Source organism: Bos indicus x Bos taurus, chromosome 3, assembly GCF_003369695.1.
Source record: "Bos indicus x Bos taurus breed Angus x Brahman F1 hybrid chromosome 3, Bos_hybrid_MaternalHap_v2.0, whole genome shotgun sequence".
Lineage (NCBI taxonomy): Eukaryota > Metazoa > Chordata > Mammalia > Artiodactyla > Bovidae > Bos > Bos indicus x Bos taurus.
In genome coordinates, this window is record NC_040078.1 from 113,367,336 (window position 1) to 113,389,836 (window position 22,501).

Consider the following 22,501-nt stretch of genomic DNA (forward strand, 5'->3'; position numbering starts at 1 on the left):
TGAATAAATGAAAAGAGACTACCATCTTTACAACAGGGTACGTGATAAACATTAAAAGTCATACACTTATGATATTATACATGTTGATATATGGCAAAACCAATACAATATTGTAAAGTTAAAAAAAAACAAGTCATATACTTGAGGTATTATCAGTACAGAATGAAAAAGGGGACATAACTTCAGGTCCTAAAGACATTAGAAGGATAATATGGGAAAACAGTAAATTCCAAAGAAGTATATATAGTATATCCCAATTCTATTTAAAGTAACCACCCAAAGAAATCTTGTAACTCAATCCTAACATATCTATACAAACACAAAGGAAATAAAATGCAAAGAATATATATCATAGTGTTAACAGTAACCAAACATTTGGTTTAAACTTATTTTCTTTATATACTTTCAATTTTTTCCCCTCAAAATTTCTACCATTCATAAGTATTTCTTTTATAATCAGAAAGCCTCTAATAAAATTTTTTTTTCAATAGACAGAGAATTTCCCCCGAAGACTATGAATAGTAACAATATCACTTCTACCAACTAAATCATATAGCTGATATATACATAAACACAAACATAAACATATACTCTACCTGTAATAAAATTGCTTTTAGAATCATCAATGGATCATCAACCTCCTCTTTATTCTGAATATCTTCCAAATTCACATCTGGTTTACTTTTGTCCTCCTAAAGAAGGAAAACAATAAAAAAAAAGTTTCTATCACTAATCTCTTAGTAATTAGCAAAACAGGAATATTTGTGCCTCGGAGGTTTCAAGATGAGGAAATGATGATAAAAACATCATACTAACTTGTATGTGCTTTGGAATCAGGAAGTCTGGCTTTGAATTTCAACTGTGGTTGAATAATCCTGGACAAATTACCTAATCTCTCTAGCATTTCTATAAATTGGGATTGTGAGGTAAATAATGCTTCTAGCACAGTGATCCCCAGCCTGGACACTCCCTTAGTCTCTTTCTTTCAGAGTTTTATTTAAGTTTCATTATGCAGGCACGACTGACTGAATCATTGGCCCTTGGTGACCCATCATTGGTCCCCGGTGGCTCAGGGGTAAAAGAATCTGCTTGCAACACAGGAGACATGAGTTCGATCCCTGGGTCAAGAAGATTTCCTGCAGGAGGGCATGCATCCTGTATTCTTGTCTGGGAAATCCCATGGTCAGAGGAGCCTGTCAGGCTGCCATACATGGGGTCGCAAAGAGTCAGACATGACTGCAGCAATGAGCACACACCACCAAACTCAATCTCCAGCCCCTGGTCCCTCCGTGGTCAGGGGAAGGGGCTGAAGGTTCTAACCTTCTAACCATGTGATTGGTCCTTCTGGTGACCAGCCCTCACCCTGCAGGTAACTTCATTAGCATAACCTCAGGTATGGTTGAAAGGGGATCATTATGAACAAGAAAAGACAACCTTATCACTGGGGAAATCTCAAGGAGCTCTAAGCCAGGAATCCAGGACAAAGATCAAATGTATATATTTTTATTATACCACACAAATAGATCCCAGCAAAAAGCTAGAAACCTGAAAGGGCTATGCTCTAAATATAAGCATGATCTACAAACAAACCCCACTCCTCAACAAAGGACAATGAGAAACTTGTTTGCTTTCCCCCTGATACTAGATGGAGGTGGAAATACACTCCCTCTAAAAATCTATAATCACAAACAGGTCCTCATGTGAGTTTGTGGCCCAAATTCATACTATTTGCATGGCTCTAAAACACAGATCTTATCTTCAAGGTATTAAAGGTTGGAGGTGACCACAGGCATGTGGTAGAGTCAGACACACATCTTTCATGGAGGGTACTTTTAACTCAGGCTTCCAATCACTCCTAAACCATATTCTTAAAAAACAGCCAACCAAGTCTACAGCCTAAAAGAACAAAATCATGAGGAAACGGAGTCAGCAGATATCCAAAGACCCACGGTCTTCAGATACTGCAATTTTCAGGTAGAGAATAATAAAATAGTGTGTTTAAGATGTTTAAAGACATTCACAGGTTTCCCAGGTGGCCCTAGTGGTAAAGAAACCGCCTGCCAATGTAGGAGACATGAGACATTGGTTCAATTCCTGGGCTGGGAAGATCCCTTGGAGAAGGAAATGGCAACCCCCTCCAGTATTCTTGCCTGGAGAATCCCATGGACAGAGGAGGTTGGCGGGCTACAGTCCATGGGGTTGCACAGAGTTCGACACAACTGAAGTGACTTAGTATGCAAAGACATTCATGGCTAAGAAACAAGAGATTTAAAAATGGCAGGAGGGGAGAGGTAGGCTGGCATCATCCAGGATGTGACACTGGTGCAGGGGGCATGTGGCCTGGGCCGAGTCCTCCTGCACTCTGCCGGTGTCCAACCTTGGTCTTATGAGGACAGGCTGGTCCTACAAGCACCAGTCCCAGGGCTGACTCATGAAAGTTACTGAAAAGCCTCCTTTGTCCCACATCCTCAAATGTTCAAAGTGATATCAACCATCAATGAAACGAAAGCCCCCCCAATTCGGAAGGCCTAAGTCAGGCTCCTCTTCGTAGCTAGATCTAGGGCCACATTCTGAATAGTTAATGACCTCCATGCAAGCAGGAAGAGCTCATCTTCTAGCTGGGCTGAGAGAACTGAAATGTTGGCTTTCACCCAAAGAACATTATATGAGACAGGTCATTTAAAGGTGTTCCTTGAAGATGGCACCTAGCAGGGAAACTTGCAAGGGAAGAAGAAATCACCAAACTGAAAGCAGAAGAAACAATACCTGCCTGTGTTTACAGTATCTGGAGTCCTTTGTCTCTCGGCATAAGAGATCTCTCAGGGTAATGGTAGTAAACAGAGAAGCAGTGTCCAGCAGGTATACCTACTGAAGCTGAAACTCTTAAAGCATGCATCATTATTTGAACACCATAAAGCTCTAGATAAAAAGCTAGTGATTCTTAAAGAGTGGAATAATAAAAAAAGATAAATGTGATGCTTCACAGAAGCCATGAATTAGGAAATATACAGGCAGAGACAGAAAGCAATCTTCTGATTGCTCTTTAAGTTTCAGAAGACCCTGCTAAAGTACCAGAGCTTCAGACCAGAGAAGCAGTGTAGAGAGCCAAGCCAAGTGAAAGCGCGCCTGCCTGCCCCTTTGCGTCGTATAAAGGAGCTGAGAGAAGAGCCTGATGCTGCCGTCATTTCCCAAGAAATGAACACAGAATTGTAGAGATGTCCAAGGGAGAACAACTCAAAAGGAAGATATGGAAGAATCATTCCTTTTGAGCTACCTCACCGCACAGTGTGAAGCTTACCTCTGTGCATGATGTCAAATGATAAAACTTAAAAAGGAAACTGGAAATAAATACTTAATGCATCAAAAGACTGAGGATAAATCCTGCCCACTACAGAAGTGCCTGAAATCTGACACTGGCTGAGCAAGACTGAGGAGGGCCTGTGGCCAGCATGGAGGACAGCAGAGACACAGCCCCGAGGCAGAAGCAGAACTGCATGGAAGGCAGGAGCACTTTCTAAGGCTGAAGAGAGACAGGACAACATCGGAAACAAAGGCTACCACAGAAACATAAGTGGAAGGAGAAAACCAGGAACTACAGTGGACTAGGCAAAGAGAAAAAAAAAATGAACTATATAATAACTATTTATAAGACCTGTTCACAAGCTTCTATAAAGATCTAACAAAAGGTTCAACCTCATCTTCTGGAGAGAATGAAATAAAGTTAATGCAATTGTTTGAAAGTGGGGGGGCGCAGGGGAGAACAGCTGCTTGGAGAGTAAGATTCACTTATCATGGGGCCTGGAAGACAGCAGTGTGAAGGAAGGTAAGAGGTTAAGAATCAGCCACTAAGGGTGGAACATGGAGGGCAGAACTAGACAGAGAAGGTAAGACGTGTGTCACTCTATCTGACTGAAATGTGCCCAACGAGCTAGTGTCTTGGCAAATAGGCACATGCATTCGAGAGATGCGTGTATGGCTTCCTAGACCCCAAACTGGAAAAACCCAGTTCTAGAAATAAAAGACATGGGAGGTTAAGGATAGGAAAGAGTGAAACAAAACTGTCTTTTTTCCAAAAGCAAGATGGTTGATTATAAAGTCAATGTACTAACAAGATAACTGTATTTCAATATACCAGCTACGAGCAGTCCAAAAACTACACAGAATAGACACAGTGCCATAGAACATCTCCCTGGTCAGTATTTTCCCAACAGAACAGTTAGACTTTAAATATCCAAACTTTACAAAGCATAAGTCTCTCTCCGTACATTCTACGTATAACCAACAGAGCATCAGAAACACAGGGAGATGTTCTGAAAAGCAAAGTGAATGTCAACAAAGGGAACATGGCATTTTTCAATACTGCTGGCACTCAGAGGGCTTCCCAGGCGGCTCAGTGGTAAAGAGTCCACCTGCCAATGCAGGAGACGCAGGAGACCCAGGTTCAATCGCTTGGTCAAGAAGATCCCTTGGAAAAGGACATCGCAGCCCATTCCAGGATTCTTGCCCGAAAAATTCCACAGACAGAGGAGCCTGGCTAGCCTATGGGGTTGCAAAGAGTTGGACACGACTAAGCATGTACACATGCATGCACAGCACTCAGAGAAGCTATGTTACCTTGAGTGGAGCAATTATTCATTCATCACAGTATTAACTGTTTGACAATCAGGAAGGTATGTTTGAAGCATGCCACATCCTAACATGATGGGTTAGAACTTACATTATTGGTGTTTTAGTTACATTTTAGGAAACTGGTTGAGAGTTTGGGGCTAGCATGTAATATATTACAATTTTTTCCACTGCAAATAACTGGAACTGGACTCCTGATGAGTGCTTTATTTTCTAGAGAAAATTATATAACTTTTTTAGACGACACTAAAGAAGTTCTAAAACCAAAAAGATGTATATTATTTACACATGTAGATTCAAAACCCTACTACTTTTATGTGTATATATGTGTGAGAATATTGACAAGGTGACTCTAGAAATGTTCAGAAAACCATAAAAACCAAAACGCTCCTGAAGAATAACAACACATAGAGAGACTTGCCCTACCAGATAACAAGACTTACTAATACAGCTATGGAAATTAATAGTGTAGCATTTGCCTAGGAATAGGAAAATAAGGAATAACAACAACAAAAACAGAATACAGAGCCCCAACATGGACTTAAATAAAAATAACAATTAATATAACAGAACTAGCATTGTAGATTGGTGGGGAAAGAATGGAATATTAAATAAATGGTACTGGGAAACTGGGTTCCCAGACAGAATAAACATCATGCCATTCACAGCAAAGCATTTCAGGAAGACTGAAGTCTCATTTGTAAAACACAAAGACAATACAGAAGGATCATCTTTGTTTGGTGCCATGAAAGACAAAGAAAGCTGAGGAATGGTTATTGATTAAAGGAGACCAAAGGGCTTCCCTGGTGGCTCAGATGGTAAAGAACCTGCCTGCTAACACAGGAGACGCAAGAGACACAGCGTTCGATCCCTGGGTCGGAAAGATCCACTGGAGTAGGAAATGGCAACCCACTCTAGTATTCTTGCCTGGAAAATCCCATGGACAGAGGAGTCTGGCAGGTTACAGTCCATGGGGTTGCAAAGAGTCCGACATGACTGAGTACCTAACACTTTCACTTTTCAAGATATGCTAATTAAATATAATGCATGTTCCTGGACTTGACACTACAGTGGCAAGAAAATGCTATAATGGATTTGGATGAAACCCGTTAAATCTGATTATAAAATATATATTAGATAATAAATAGTATTGTATCAGTATTAAAGTTCTTGATTTTGATCTACGCTTATGTAAGAGAATGTCCTGGTTCTCTGGAGATAAACACGGAGGAATTTAGGGGTAAAGAGGCTCATGAAACTTCAAGTGGTTCAGCATTAATAATGATGTTAACTCTGTGTGTGTGTGTGTTTGTATACAGAGGATGGACTTACAGAAATTTGGCAAAATGTTAACAACTGGAAAACCTAGGTGAAGAGCAAATAGGAGGTGTCTAAAAAATTTAAACTTCTATCTGTATTAACTTTTAATGCCTTTAAGAGTTTTCCACAGAGTGAACATATAAGAAATGACCAAAAAATAGCCTCACCAAAATAATAAGGCTAGAAAACAGTTGCAAAGATACTCTTAAACTAATTTCTATACTTACTTGAAACTGCCAGTTTCCCAAATGATCGACATCTTTAATATACACGTGATAATGTCCTCCATAGCAACCACCTTTGTGTATAATAACTGAGAAGAGGTCATACATATATTCCAAGTCATCTAATTCACTCTACAAGAAAGAATATAAACATTGTTATAGTTTACATAAGACAAAGATATATATAATGAAAAGGGAAAGAAGAATTTCAACTATTAAAATCAGTAAGAAACATCACTGGTTATTATTATTATTATTATTTAGGGTAAATTAACATAAATTTGAATAATCAGTTTTAAATTTTGAAACGCGTAATTCTTTGACTGAAAATACCAGTCATACTACACCAACCAAATTCTACCTGAGTTGAACATAAAAACATATATTCAATCAAGATGTGATTTTTATGTACTTTGGCTTAAATCATGGAAGTCCACATTATAACAAGACATATCACCCTATCAGTGAGTGAGAGAGCATTTTAGCAAGAGAAAATCGTCTCATATTATACCTATTACACTGGTTTATAAAGGAGTTCTTTAGCAGTTGAATATATTTTAACAAGACTGTTATGTGCCTCAAAGTCAGAGCTATATCTACTATGCATTACCCCTCCAGACACTTCAGTCCTCTGCATAAAACAGGAATTTAGTAATTATGAATACTAGCTGGTTTTGTGTAGAGGCAGTTTAGTGGAATGAAAAGTTCTTTTTTTCAGTTATCAAATGTGTGATCAATCTTCTCTACAAGCAATGTGTTCTGTAACTGTATAATTATGAAAACCTATGTATGCATGCTCAGTCATGTCTGACTGTGTGACCCCATTGACTGTAGCCCACCAGGCTTGTCTGTCCATGGAATTTTCCAGGCAAGAATACTGAGGTGTGTTCCCATTTCCTACTTCAGGTATGAACACCTACATGGGCATTAAAAAACAAAACCTACTTTAGGTTAAAAGATACTTGGCATATGTGATGCTACTTGGGAAGTGTCAATTATTTAGGGAACTTATTTTCTTAAATTATACTTTTTAAGTGAGCAGCAGTTTTTAAATGTCATTTTTCAAATGTCTGGTTCAGGCAAAAACCAAGAGAGATGTAAACAAAGATGATAATGATTTTCATTAATATAGAAATCAAAAAGCAAAATTGCTGTGAATTTCTTAGATGCTCAATGTCTTGCTTTTTTCAGTTTTGTTATTTCAACATATGTTAAAATCATGTGACAAACTACTTTTTATAAAAGGACAAAAATTTTTCTATATTTGATAATGGAAGTTAACTAAACCTATTGAGGTAATCGTTTCATATTATTTGTAAACCAAGCCATCATTCTGTACACCTTAAACTTATACAAGTGATGTGGGTCAATTATTTCTCAATAAAACTGAGACAGGGAGAAATAAGTCAATTATTTAAAAATGAATTTTTTTTTCAGGCAGCAAATAGGAGCAGGGAAAAGTACCCTGGAAAACCTGTTTATTCTGTGTATGCTGGTAATAGGCTCAGAGCCAAGACATTAGAACCTTTCAATGGAAATTAGTATAATTATAAAACCCAAAAGCTTGGTAACTAGGCTGAGGAAGGTCCACCGGGATTTAAAACCATTTAGAAAAAGATTACTTTGATACAAAGAAACTCTATAGCTGGCTAATTAATCTTCTGGTCTCAAACATATAAAGAATGGTTTTTAACAAGAAATGCATCAGTCTCATCACTCTGATCTTAGCATGTATAGCAACCGAACAGGAAATATTTTTAAACAGCTTATAAAGTAGGCTGATTATGTAATTAATTTGTTTTTAAACATTTTTTCCCCATGTCTTAAGGATTACAAATTCTACACTAGTGACATTCCAATTTCTCATTCGCTTTCTAAATGTGTAATTCATTTTTGCATCTAAAGTAAACTAGATCCAAATAGAACATCCTACTGAATGTTAATTTTTCCTATTGCAGGGTCTTTTCTAATTCTATTCTTAAACTTTCATTTCAAAGATTTCTCAAGGAGAGTTAAGGGAAAAAAAAAACAAACTAGAAATAAATCCATACTTGGAAATTAAAAAGGACTGTAATAAACTAGTGGTTCTCAACCAGGAGCAATTTTACCCACCTTTCCTCTCCTCAGGAGACACAGACATTCGGCAAAGTCTGAAGACATTTTTGTCACTTCTGGGCACAGAAGCGGGAGATGCTACTGTCATCTACTAGGCAGAGGCCAGGGATGTTGCTTAACATCCTAAAATACATGCACAATCCCACCACAACAGAGAATTACGCAATTCTAAACATTAACGGGGGCTGCCCAGGTGGTGTGGTGGTAGAGAATCCAGCCGCCAATGCAGGAGACATAAGAGACGCTGGCTGGATTCCTGGATGAGGAGGATCCCCTGGAGGAGGGCATGGCAACCCACTCCAGTGTTCTTGCCTGGCAAACTCCGTGGACAGAGGAGCCTGGCAGGCTACAGTCTTTGGAACCACAAAGAGTTGGACACGACTGAGCAACTGAGCATACAAATTTTAACAGTGCCAAGGCTGAGAGACTGCACTAAGCAAACTGCAAATCAGGTCAACAAAACATTCTCCTTTAGAGGGGAAAAGAAAGAATTTCAAAACAAAATAGTTCAAACCTGTTCACAAAAAGGCTTGAGATTGATCCGGAGAGGGAATGTATAACAGCTTGTTTCCTTGTATCGTTCACACTTCACAAAATCAAAATTAAATCTTAATAATGAAATTGTAAGAAAGGGAGGCAGCTTACGTAATTTGGCCGACTGTCAAAAGAAAAAAAATGTAAATTTTAAAAGCTGAATTATATAAAAGAATAACACTTCATAAGGTATAAAAAGGCAACCTATGACACAGTTTTAAGAGAAATGTCCTTAAGTCACATAAACTAATCATTGTGGATTCAATACAGCTCTTGACATAAACTCATCTATTTTAGTGCTAAAAGTTGACATCGCTCACTTATGCTTACACCTAAAAATTTACAGTGCACGTGTATGTTTTAATGTTGCTATCCTAAATAAAATTAAAGCTATCTGATGAGGGTGCTTCCTCCCAAAGAGTGCTTCTTTCCTGCCCGAGCCCTGACCTTTCACCTTTCCCCTCAGTCACTGACTCGAGTTTACACAGCTCTTATTTACTGAAGAGCTGGAGCTCTTTCACCTTCGACCTAGGGACTGTTTCAACGGATCCGAATCCTTTAAATTATATGAAAATATTATGTGTATTTGTGTGTATTTTTCTGGGGAGAAGATCCACAGCTTTCATTAGACTTTCAAAAGGACTCTAACTTCCCAAACACTGAGATCCATTGACTGGGGTTTTTTCTAGTTACTGTCCTTAAAAGCAGATAATAAAATATTTTTTATTTTAATGCCTTGCTTTAAAACAAAACACTATATTGAGCTGCTCTTTATTTTAAAGGCATGAAGTGAAAGTGAAGTAGCTCAGTCATGTTTGACTCTTTGCGACCCCATGGACTGTGGCCTACCAGGCTCCTCCATCCATGGGATTCTCCAGGCAAGAGTACTGGAGTGGGTTGCCATTTCCTTCTCCAGGAGATCTTCCCAACCCAGGGATCAAACCCGGGTCTCCCGCATTGCAGGCAGACACTTTACCATCTGAGCCACCATGGAAGACTCCCAAATCCCTTATTAATGGCAATGTGAAGGGGCAAAAAAAAATCCTTCCCCATATATAAAATTATCCATAATCATAAATATCTAACATTCCTAAAAATATATAAGACAGCAATTCTACAAATCTAGTGGGTGAAAAAGAAATTAAATGAAAAAGCAGCAATCTAACAACATGGCAGATTTTCACACTAGCTAAAAAAAAATGCATCTAAAAAAAGTGAGCAACTCAACTATAATGTGGCGAGAAAAGAAAGACTGCCCAGAACAAGAAAATATACATTAATTTAGGTACCACAACCAAGCCTAACCTTAGAATACAGTAAATCTAATGCAACTAGAAGGCAACTTTAAAAATATCAAAATCAAAAAATTTTCACTGAAAATGAATTAAACCAATGACATAAAAGGTGCATGCAAGAATTATTTTTGTTTGGCAAAAGGTTCTTATTTTACCAATGTGCAAATTAAGTTCAACCAGAACTAAGCATGTATTTGTCTTTCCCATGATGCTCCATCCTCTAAATTTTATATTTATTTTATTAGGTTGTAGTTGTAATACCAACAAGGAAATACAAAATAAGTAAGCAAAAAATAAGCCTTTCTCTTTGGGTTTATAAAAGGGCAAAGGCTAGATGGAAATAAATATTAAACAATATAAAATTGTTTTCAAATCCTGGTTTCAGATCCCACTGTGAACGCTACAGGCATGGAGTTTATTGTTTTTATCACATTTTCACCTACAGTCTCCAGGATCCAAATCAATACCATGTGCTGTCTAAATCAACCCTCATTTTCTTTGTTGGAAAATTCAATATTGTCAGCTCTAGGAATAGTGCTATCACTCTGTCTTAACAGAATAACTGCAAAGATAAATCTTTTGTGGTAGTTTTTTAAGTCAGGGCTCAATAACCACTGGTTCAACTGAGTTCAAGGTTAGCAGGTTAATGAACAGCCTGTCATATCATCTACAAGCAGTGAAAGAGTTCCTACTACACATAATAATAGCAGCTGAGTTGATGCCACGTTGCAAAATAAATCACTTGCTTAAATCTTGTTTTCTTTTTCTTCTATATTTTGCTTTGCTTTGTTGTATGAAGAAAAACCCTGATGTACTTTGTCAAGTCCTGTCAAGTTAGGTACTTTCAATGGGGGGAGAAGGAAAAGCCATATTAGATTTGTTAGCATCAAGGAAGATACCTATCAACATATATATCAATATTGTACAATAACTGCATATGCAAAAAATAAAGCTCTCTGTTTTCATAGTGGCAGACCAAAAAAACTGAAAGCTCAACAAGCTTCCTAGTTGGCAGATATAAAAATATATTGCCTTCTTCATAATAGTAACTTCCAAAGGAAAAAAAAAAGGTTTATTTAAGAAACACTGAGCTACAAATAAATTTTTCCCGGGAGAGAAAGAAGTTGAATGAACTGTGAGGTTGAAAGCTTAAAAAATACTGTAAAAAAAATTAAAATACAAATATATACAGTGTAAGGACATGTCTTTTCCATCCTTATTACTGATTAAAAGCTTCATGTACGTCTCACACAAGGTGGCTGCACTTGACAGGCGTTCCTGCTCCAAGGACTACCTGCACACCCTCACAAGAGGCAGGGGTCTATCTTTACCTTTGCTGCTTTAACCAGCCTGTCACAGTTTCCACAGTGGTATAAGTTGTCACAGTCAAAAACTTCCTCCTCTACATACATGTTCCAGAGTGCATCTTCCAAACCTGATACATTTTTGACTGCTACTGTTAGATCTAGGAAATCTTCCTGAAATATACATGAACATAACATTGAAAATACAATTCCACAAATGTTCACAAACAGATCACCAACTCAAACATACACTGGGAATAATCACACATATATTCTTTTTTAAAACACATATATCTTTTCTATATATGAAGGCATAGGTCTCCCAAGTAGATATGGTGAGATTCATAACAATAAATTATTCTTTCTCAAGCAAATTATAACTCAGCTTAAAATATATCAGGAGCCAATTTACGAGTTCACTGTAGATACAATAAAACCTATTTTTATCAGGAAATAAACCACTGAACGCATGAATTGAGAAGAGTGTATGTGCAGTTCATTAGTACTATGTTAGTCTCCAGGCAGGCACAGCAAGGCTATGGTTGGACTCTATTGTAAACCCTGCTTCCCCCTCTTCTGCTAGGGTTAGTTTAAGAAAAAAAATTATTTTCAGCCAGGACATAAAGGTATTTTCATGAAAATTAAGAGGAGGATATTTTTTAAAATGTGAGTCTACTAATTCTACTAAAATTACCTTTGAATTACAACATATTTCCAATATTAAACAGACACAATTTGACAAGTTGAAAGCACATTTATAATTTTGCATGTGTGTTCGTGCAACAGCATTACCTTGATGGATTATGGGGATCATAAAATAGCACTAGTTAATTAGTTCATGTTGGAATTCCAAAGCAGTAAGACTAACGTTCATACATAGTTTACAAGATAGATACGTGAAAAGTTAATGCCTAATTTATAATGTGCCTTCATGTACATTATGTTTTAAAATTACTTTGTGAATCATTACATTATAGTGGTCAATCATATAGTAACCCACATACACATAACATCTTAATATTTCCAAACCAGGCTGGCCAAATCTATTATGATACACAATAAGGGTTCAAAGTCTTTTTTATGCCCAATACTTTATCATTTAAATATATAGAATATATATATATATATACTTCAAAAAGGCAATTAATGCAACACTTAGAAAATGGCATTTAATTTTTTACTTATACAAACATATAAACTTTCTATAAATCTTGCCATAAGAAAAGAAGGTTTTTATTAAAGGACAATGGTTCAGTGATGAAATAATTTGTTATATAAGATTTGTAGTGCAAGCAGTGATTATTAAATTTACATAAGCAAATTTCTAACTACATAAAATGGACAATCTGTTAGGACAAATAATTGAAGGTTACACCAGTTTAAACAGGATTATGATAGCTTTATATATATAATATTTAAACATAAGCACACACATACGAACGAGCTTTCTGAGGGACATCAATAAACTAAATCCAATATATAATTACAGATTTGTTAAACATTCCTCAGTGTTTTCTGTTTTTATTACCCAAGTGACTTTCTTTACGATATTCCAACCACTGACCCATGACGACATTGGCTTTTCTTATGGTGCCACAGGTCCCTACTGTAAATATTCCCCAAATCTACTTTCTAAATATTAGAGCGCTAAATAGAAGATTTAAGCTATATCTTAAGATATCTACTTCTTTCAGTTTACATGGAGAAATCTGGATTATAAATTTATAATCTGGGAGCATCTAGAGTACAAGGAAAAAAGTGATGGTTATTTATAGTAATAAGCACATTAATCCTCATATGGTACAGATCACAGATTTAATTACATGAATTATAATTTATGATTTAACTTATTACTAAAATACTCTTGCATATTCACCTGCTTTTCACTGACATTCTTACATTCTTTACAAACAATCTGGTTAACAATGGTTCCGTGATATAGACGGTTGATGAGGTCATGGCCGGAGGTTCCAACTAAAGAAGTTTCCAAAGCACTAAAGAGAATTCGATTCAGTTCCTGCACATCATGTTGCCTCATTTCCTATAAAACAGGTAACTTTTAAATGTAATTTTGTGCTTCAGAATTTTAAAAACAGATTTTAAGTGATATTAGTTGAAAAACACAAGACTTATTTAGAAATCCAAAGGCAAGCCTCCATCAAATGTAAGGATGACTAAGCTAAATGAGCTGAGAGCAGGCTAAGAGATCACCACCTATTCTCACTTTTACTACAAAATGAAAAAACAAACAGATGGTGTTCAGTGTGTACACATAACTCAAGTCACCCGAGAACAGGAAAGTGCATTTGTTTGGCAGGAAACCACATACATGGCTGTGCCAGAGGAGAGGAAGGAACAGAACAGACAGAGAACAGTCAGGCAGCGTGTGCACAGAGAAATCACAGATCAGAGGGACAGGTAAACACTCTGAATCATCAGCGTTTGAGAAGAACAGAGCTTACTGCTTTGACATGTGGACCAACAAAGCAAGACTAACACACTGCCTGGAGAAACACTCTGATGGGATCTGCCTTAACCTGCAGATTAACTTGAAAGCCACCGAGAAATCCTTGTATGAAACTGTGTGTGAAGAGGACGAGAACCATTTATCAATCCAAAGTCAAGGGGCACACCAACATATAGGAATGGCGAACACAAAAACCAGCACAGGAGCCCGAGGAAGAGCCAGGAACATCAGCAAGGGTGGTGAGCGCCACTACTGAGGGCTGCAGGGAGTGGAGCAGTGTCTCCTGGACTTGGCACGTGGACGCCGTGAGTGACTGTGACTGGAAGGGTAGAAAGGAGGGAGAGGAGTAAATGGAGGGTGCAGAGGAGTGGGCTGAGAAGATGATTTTCAAGGTACATTTCATGGGAAGAGAAGCTGATAAAGGGATGAAAGCTGGAAAAAGATGTGGGACCTAAGATCTTTTTCTCAGTTTCTGACACACAAGATACTAGGTGATATAAATTTCTCCAATATCACTTGCTCTGATGGGACAGAAAGTTTGCGGAAGTTTTCAAGCTCTGTTTCTGAACGATCCTAAGTTTGGCAAAGGTGTCTCCAAGACCTCTCTACCACTGCAGGTCAGTCTGAGAGGGTTTCCTACAAGATTTCATTTAGAAATCAATCAATCAGGTTTTCACATCTTTAAGAAGGATGAAGCCAACAAGAGGAAGCTCTTTATCTAAACAAAGAGAAATCCATCAACTGATGACTAGGTTAAAAGAAGCCAAAACACAGAGGCATATCCATCTGATAGAGTATTATCTGGTAATAAAAAGGAATGAAGTGCTGAAACATACTACAACATGAATAAATTTTGAAAACTTACATGAAAGATGTTAGCTACAAAAGTTCACGTATTATATGAAACAATTTCTGTGAAGTGTCCAGAAGAGGCAAATCCACAGAGACAGAGGAGAAAAACGGTGGCCAGGGACTCAGGGAAAGGGCACGCAGGGCTGGGGAGGAACTGCTAATGGGTACGTGGTTTCTTTTGGTGGTAGTGAAAAAATGTCCTAAAGTTGACTGTAGTGACCATTGTACAACCCTTGTGATGCTTGTACAACTCTGAATATACTAAAAAACCACTGAACTTGTACCCTTTCAAAGAGTGAATCTTAGGGCATGTGAACTATATCTCAATAATTTAAGACAAGACAATACCTTTAAAATAAGGAAAGAAAAAGGAATTCACCCTAAGCACCTGCCCTACACCAGAAACGTAACATACACTGTTAAGGGAATGTATTATACCCTATTTTACTTCCAAGCCCAAACCTGACTTTTTCAACCACATAGCATTGTCCAGTTAATTAGTGTTACTGGTTAGAAGACAAGAGTTCACAGTTTATTTCTGAAGGCAACATAACCTTATTCTGATCATTGCCTCTTTAAATTCTGTGGTGGTCTCCCATACCTTCATCTCTGCAAAAATACATCTATTCCATAAAAAAGTGAAGACCTGATTTTGACTTTGTACAGCTAACAGCTCATCAGTATTGACAGTGTGCATCTTCACTTAGTGCTGCACAGGTTTAGTGTTTGCATATAGTGAAATACCCTTTAGGAGTGCAAGCAAAAAAAAAAAAAAAAACCAGGAGGAAGGCCACACACACAGTAGGATACAGGAAGAAAATGAAGCGAGTCAGGAGAAAGGCAGGACAGGGAAAATGAAAAGACCTGCCAAGAATGATTTCACTGTTTTGCTTGAAGAAAATGTTCAAAATTGGAATATCCAGATTTAAACACATAAAGGCAGATATATTAACTGCTAGTCAGCTTTTTAAGTTGATAAGTGGTTTTCTATAAAAATGGCAATATTCCACTAACATAACAGGTATCACATCTCAACTACACTGTACAAAGGGTAGAAATGATTAAAAACCAGCTCTTATAAACATTTTCCCCTGTATCCACAACCCCTTTCCCCAACCCCAAATGACATCCATTCATAAAATCCTGAGTAACAGCAAATGTCTAAAATGTATTTCTGGCTTGTAATTGTGTTGTATTAGAAGTAAATATTTAAACAATATCCTGAGACCATAAGATAAAATTAAAGGAAGCTAGATAACATGAAGCCAGTGTTCACTCTTTATTGCTGGTAATATTTCCCTGGAAAGCTGACCTTCGTACCTCATCACTGGTCCACCCAAAGCTGTCAGTGAGGTCGGCTGTGGATACAGCTTTCTGGTCTAAGAGGAGAAGTTGTGCAAACAACCGCTGTAACTGCAAAGGTATGATTCGGACCTGAATGAGAAACAAACGTGCTCCTAGATTAAATGTTTTAAATGTTGGCTGGGCATTTTTAAAAGAACTGTGTACTAGTGTTCTCCTATCTCCTAGTCGATTTAGTTCACTCAGGAGAAAATTTACGGATACTGTGAAGGATGAACACATTTATTTTTCTTTGAAAATTCTAATTCAATACAATTCTTAGCTACCTGGAACTCTCTACCTTGGCATAGTACAGATTAATATTAAAACCCAAACTGGCCCTAATAAACCACCCAATTAACCACAGACTGACAGGACTTTAACTCTCCAACAATTTCATCCTTTTTCCAAAACTGCTCAAATACAGACATACTCCCTATGGAAAACTTTCCAGCCGCAAAAATCTCACAGGGCCGGTGCACCCTGCCTTTGCTTTCTTCCTGCCGGCACCACACCCATTCTGCCCCTGTGGTGTGTGCTGGGACACTGAGAATGCTGCTCAGAGTCTGCTCTGAAGACTGGATTTAATATCTAAAGTGAGAATATGCCAGACACTTTACAGCAATTTTGCATTGTCATAACATTTCTTTATAACAAAAGTCTGATCTGCAACAGATTGAGAAAAAAACAAAACAAAACAAAAAACCAGGCTCTTTGCCATACACAGAGTTTGAGAGACACTGGGCTGATCATGAAACTCTTACTAAGATAAGTACAGAGTGTAGTCTGGGGGTGATAAATTTCTGAATGATATTTAAGCAAGGGAGGAACATGATTAGATATTCATTTGCTGCTGCTGCTGCTGAGTTGCTTCAGTCATGTCTGACTCTGTGCGACCCCAGAGATGACAGCCCACCAGGCTCTCGCGTCCCGAGATTCTCCAGGCAAGAACACTGGAGCGGGTTGCCATTTCCTTCTCCAATGGATGAAAGTGAAAAGTGAAAGTGAAGTCGCTCAGTCGTGTCTGACTCTTAGCGACCCCATGGACTGCAGCCTACCAGGCTCCTCCGTCCATGGGATTTTCCAGGCAAGAGGACTGGAGTGGGGTGCCATTGCCTTCTCCAAGATATGCACTTATAGTAAGCCAATTCCTCAGTTTATCTCCAGAATACCAGACTGAGAGAATACTGGTCTCTGTTTTTGTTCTTGCTACATGTAAGTGCATTAAGTGGGTTTTTTGGTAGTGGTTTTTGGTTTTTGGTGTGGATGATTTGCAAGTATCTCCTCAGGGGAGAGTGAGGCTGTCTATAAAACAATAGCAGCATTACAATTGGAAAGCAATTCTCTGGAAGGGAAATTCCCTTACCAGTAAGGTACAGGGCAAAGTGCTTTCTAAAATAAAGATTATAATTTGGTAATTAATAAAATTACTGATTTCTATGAATAAGGAATTTAATTCTTTCCTTAAACCATCTCCTTAATATTTCAAAAATCCCCTGTAAATCATGGATTTAATACCTTTGCATCAGGTTTATCCTTGTCCTCTAACGAACCAAGCTCTTCCAGGCCAAGAGAGAATAACGCTTCTAAACAAAAAAGCAGAATCAAGAGATGTAAATGACATTATTTCATTTTTTGAAAACTGTTTTAGAAAGCCAAGGCAACCAGTTAAAATCAGCTAAAGATTCAGAAATAAGATTATGACAATATTTATATCCCTAGACCACACATTTTGCTTTCTGGTAGCTTTATTTTGGGGCTTCCCTGGTGGCTCAGTGGTAAAGAATCTGCCTGCCAATGCAGGAAATGCAGGTTTGATCCTGGGTCAGGAAGATTCCCTGGAGAAGGAAACGGCAACCCACTACAGTATTCTTGCCTGGGAAATCCCATGGACAGAGAAGCCTGTGGGCTACTGTCCATGGGGCTGTGAAGGAGTAGGACAGGACTTAGTGACTAAACAACAGCAACACTACTTTTAACCATGGACTATAAAGTGGAAGCTAAGGTTTCAATATGAGAGAGCTGTAAAAGGAAAATCATACAATTAAAAACCCTGCAACACCATAAATCTTTGGTGGCTTCCGACTGCCTATGGCAATGGGTTCCAAAGGCCACAAGAGTAGAATTAGGAAATATTTAATAGGATTACAACACTTACAAGACACAAGTGAGAATGCCAACCATTCTTTCATAAGGAGGAGCACCTTTAACTCTGAGATTATGCCTTTCTCTTTTTTGGTAAGAAAATATCTTTTCTGCATCAGGGGTAATAGCAGATGGCAGTGAGCTTACCTGGAAAAGAAAAGTTGGTAACCCACTGCTGGTCTCCAGCATTTTCTTTTAATTCAGTATCTAGGAATGCCATCCAATGCGGCACATTTGAATCGTTGGGAAGTCTGTATTCAGACAGGAACTCCTACTGGGAGACTCTGATTTACTTGAGGGAGAAGGGATGGAACAGATATTGTCTTGCACTGAAAACCACTACTGCCTTATTGATTACTGTTACATTCTCCCTGAGTTCCCAGCAGGAATTGGAAAAGAAAAAAATATGAAGGTTGTATACACAAATGTTAAATCATAAAAACCATAGAGAGACTTTTACAATCATCTCCTACTATTCCCAGCTACACTGACCTGGGAGTACAGGGGAACCAAAGCTAGTTCTGCTCCTTTAAAAAGGATTCCAAAGTTTCCCTTCATTCTGTCAGTCCTTACCCTTTTCCAAATTACACTTCCCCATCAATGAGCATCAGGATTCATGCTAAGCCTTACAAGTGCACAAGTCACACTCACATGTCAACCCATGTGCTTGGCCAGCCACCTGCTTTGCTGGAGGAGAGCCTGGGGTTTTCAGTCCTATCCTTGCTTAGCGGTACTCTCAGCGACCTGCTTGCCTTCCAAAACAATCATCTTTCTCAGGCTTTTTGGATTATTTATGAAAATATTTTTTATTTTTATATTTTTATTGAGTATAGTTGATTTATATACAACTATATAACAATGTTGTGTTAGTTTCTGCAGTACAGCAAAGTTCATCAATTATATAGTCTCTTTTAAAGGCTAATTATCTACTTCAAGTTGCTCTTTTAATTTCAATTATACTAAAACTTAGGAAAGATTTAACCTCTGTAAGAATCTGCTTATTCATCTTGCAAACTTTTAACGGTGGAATTACTGAATGCATTGGGGGGGATATTCTGATGGAGTGGATGGAGTCCAAGATGAGAACCGACACTCTTAAATCCCAAATTCAATTCAAACCATTAGAAGGGCCTAGGAAGGGGTTGATGATAATTACACACTAAATCTCTGAAGGCAGGAAGTCTTTGTAAGCTTAGAAACAACAAAAAACATCACAAAACTTTGCTACATTCGGTAGTGGTGGGAAGAGGGTGAGATAGGAATACAAGCCAGGATGTCTATCCTCAGAATACGGAGACATGTGAGGAGCTAAGCTACAGTCATGGAGCTTTGTAGCTGGGACCCTCCAAGGCCATGTGAAGGTAGAAGAACGTTAAGACTGACATCGCTACAGAGGAAGCTAGTTGGCAAAGGGATTTGGGGACAAACATGTGGAGAAAAACAGGGGCAAGGAATCAAGGGTCCAAGGAGGTAAGGTAGCTTCCTATAGGTGGTTTCCAGGAGATTCCCCCTAGATTCTTAAAGAAAATCTGTTAATTGAACTATTTTGACTGGGTTTCTATTCCTTGCACATGGTCTGTAATCTAACACCCTGTATCTCTGGAATTCAGAATTTCCAGATTTTAGAAAGTTATTATGAACAAAGGGTTATGTATGTTAACATTACATCCCCAGCAGAGTGTGGGACTAATAGTATCTATTAACCAATGTTAACCTTAATATTCCTGTAACAAATGTATGGCCCACGTGAGATAATTAAGACTAGAAACAGTTTCACATCAGGTCAAGGTCTGAGGCCAAACAGGTTCAGATTATTAGATTACGCTGTTAGAATTTTCTGGATTTCAGAATTGCAGATAAATGACTGTAGTTTGTATGAATTAATATGACACCTCCCCACTCCAAAGAGAAGCATATAACTGCATTGAGTAACTGTGGTTTAAGTGTTTATTACTTTGAGAAGATAAAAAAATACAAATACTGAAACAATAATGAAGACTGGCCCTCATGACAAAACTGTCTTTAACGTTGTATTTTAAATTACGCTATTTAGTCTCTAAGTCGGGTCCAACCCTCTTGCCACCCCATGGGCTGTAGCCCCCCAGGCTCCTCTGTCCATGGAACTTCTCAGGCAAAAATACTGGAATGAGTTGCCACTTCCTTCTCTAGGGGATCTTCCCCAGCTAGGGATCAAACCTGCATCTCCTGCACTGGGAGGCAGATTCTCTACGCCTGAGCCACCAGGGAAACCCCATATTCTAAATTACAGGAAGGAGTTACAAAAGAAATACATTGGTTTTTAGTTTGTTACTGAACATTACTGTGATCATACAGAAAATATTCATAATCTAAGCTTCACATTACTCTGCAGAGAATTACCAATTTATGTCCCTCATAGGAACAATGAACACATACTGTGGAATACACATTTAAAATAATTCATCTACTTGTGATTCTGCATGATTAATTACATGTAGAGATGAGGGTACATATTACTAGCCAAATGCATGTAACATATCATACCTCTGAATTCAGGTGTGAAATGAAGAGTCTGAAGAAGGGAATTGAGGTAACAGGTTCCACCCTGATTTCTGATTCCACTTAAATTGGTGAATTCTCTAGGAGCAGGTGGCTCCAAAGCTTTGGTCTTTAATCTCTTCCCTTTTCCATTATTATTTGACACACTGGAATAATCTTCTTCAAATAGGTCCCCAAACATTGTGAAACTAAATACTACCCTTAAAAAAATATGACATGTTATATAAATGTCTTTATTTTTAAAACAGAATTTCCCCACATCTCCCCCTTGGGAGATTTTAAGTTGCTCCTTAAGAAGTCTGGGCTTTGGAGGCAGCAAGACCTGAATTTTTTTCATCCCAGTTCCACACTACCTGTGTGACCTTGTGCGAGTTCCTTAACCTGCGTTCCATGTAAAAATGGGATAACTGTCATGCAGGGTCATTTAAAAAAAAATCAAATAACGAAAGAAAGGCATTTAGTCTATAGGGTTTAGCCCACAATAAATGACGGCTATTTTTTTTTAAGGCATACTGATATCACTAGTGAAAAAAGAAAAAAAAAAAAACCATCAATACACCTAATCCGCTGAGGTGGCAAAGTCAATCCTAGATTCTGAGCGTTGACAAGAGCCTGGGGACTGTGAATCACTTCCCCAAATCTCTGCTTCTCACACTCCTTGTACCAGATTGGGTCAGCTAAAAAAGTTAAATGGAACAAATTAATCCCTACAGGAATTTAATACCGGCCCCAAAGCTGGACAGCCCGGAGTTTCACTGGGGGGAAAAAATGCCATTTAAGTCGTCGGGCCTCAAAGGCTCACAATATTTATCGAGTGATCTCGATATTCGCTCCTGGGACGTTAAGCATCCGCTCAAGGTCTCACTCACATCGAGTGTGGAGAAGGGTTCCTTGGAAGATGAGAAACGCAAAGGGCCTAGCCCAAAGTGACAGGAAACGCTGAAATAAAATTATTTTTCTTTTCAATCCGTTCCTCAGAAAAAAAAAGCACACAAAAAAATGGAACGTGAAAGTGTGGCCTCGAGCGCGTGGTCTGGATTCCGGTCTCCCCCACGCCACAGCCGAGGCCAGGCCCTCAAGTCCTTCCAAGCCACCGCGGAGCCTACGGGCGCGAGACGGAAGAGGTCCCCGCGGCGCGGAACCGCAGATCCCCACGCCAGGAGGACACCCCATCTCGGGGCCGGCCCGAGCACCCTCTCGCCTCGCCCTCCTCAGGCCGTGCCGCCCACACAGTCCCTACGCCCGCCTCGTCCCTCCCGAGACCCCCGGCCGTCGACCCCACTTACAGCCTAAAGCCCAGACCCCCGCCCCGGACAAAACTGGAAGCGAAACAACGCGCAGCAACGGGGCGCCACCATGATGGCGTATGCAGTTCTCCCGCCGCTCCGTGCGTGGGCAATTTATGGAACGCGGGGACTACTTCTCCCAGGATGCCCTGCGGGACAGCTGGCCCGCCGCGCAGGATCTCGTGGGTAATGTAGTCCTTTTGCGCCGAGATTTCGGCCGTCTGGTATGATGGACGGTGTTCGCTTCTAGCCTACTGGCGGTTTCGCGGGTTCGCTGGATCAGGCGGCCACTCATTCATTCGCTTTTTAAAAGTTTTATATTTATTGCTGTTCGTAACTCATATTAGTTAGAGAATACAAAGATCGCTTGTCTTTTGGCTTGGCTAATGCTAGGTTACTTCAACCTTGGAAATATTTGTGTAGAGCTTCAAGGGTGCAGTGTACTTTCAAAGAC

At 38.8% G+C, this 22,501-nt stretch overlaps 1 protein-coding gene across 10 annotated transcripts in view; it reads right to left on the reverse strand.

Annotated features, from left to right (window-relative positions):
* The window catches only part of USP40 (ubiquitin specific peptidase 40), an 89,705-nt gene extending 67,545 nt beyond the window's left edge, over window positions 1-22,160 (reverse strand). For 5 of the 10 annotated variants that reach the window (XR_003510446.1, XR_003510442.1, XR_003510444.1 and 2 more), the window contains exons 1-9: window positions 22,048-22,160; window positions 20,747-20,961; window positions 17,597-17,664; window positions 16,058-16,171; window positions 13,295-13,459; window positions 11,446-11,592; window positions 8,800-8,943; window positions 6,174-6,302; window positions 597-692 (exon numbers count right to left, since the gene is read on the reverse strand). Coding sequence is in view for 5 of the 10 variants with exons in the window: in XM_027537955.1 (XP_027393756.1) it covers window positions 597-692; window positions 6,174-6,302; window positions 8,800-8,943; window positions 11,446-11,592; window positions 13,295-13,459; window positions 16,058-16,171; window positions 17,597-17,664; window positions 20,747-20,942 (1,059 nt within the window). In the remaining 5 variants the exon portion in view is untranslated. Of the gene's footprint in view, window positions 1-596; window positions 693-6,173; window positions 6,303-8,799; window positions 8,944-11,445; window positions 11,593-13,294; window positions 13,460-16,057; window positions 16,172-17,596; window positions 17,665-18,236; window positions 18,371-20,746; window positions 20,962-22,047 lie in introns of those variants that run through there. The other 5 variants (XR_003510441.1, XM_027537956.1, XM_027537957.1 and 2 more) reach the window with 3 other exon arrangements.
* Window positions 22,161-22,501: the final 341 nt, after the last annotated feature.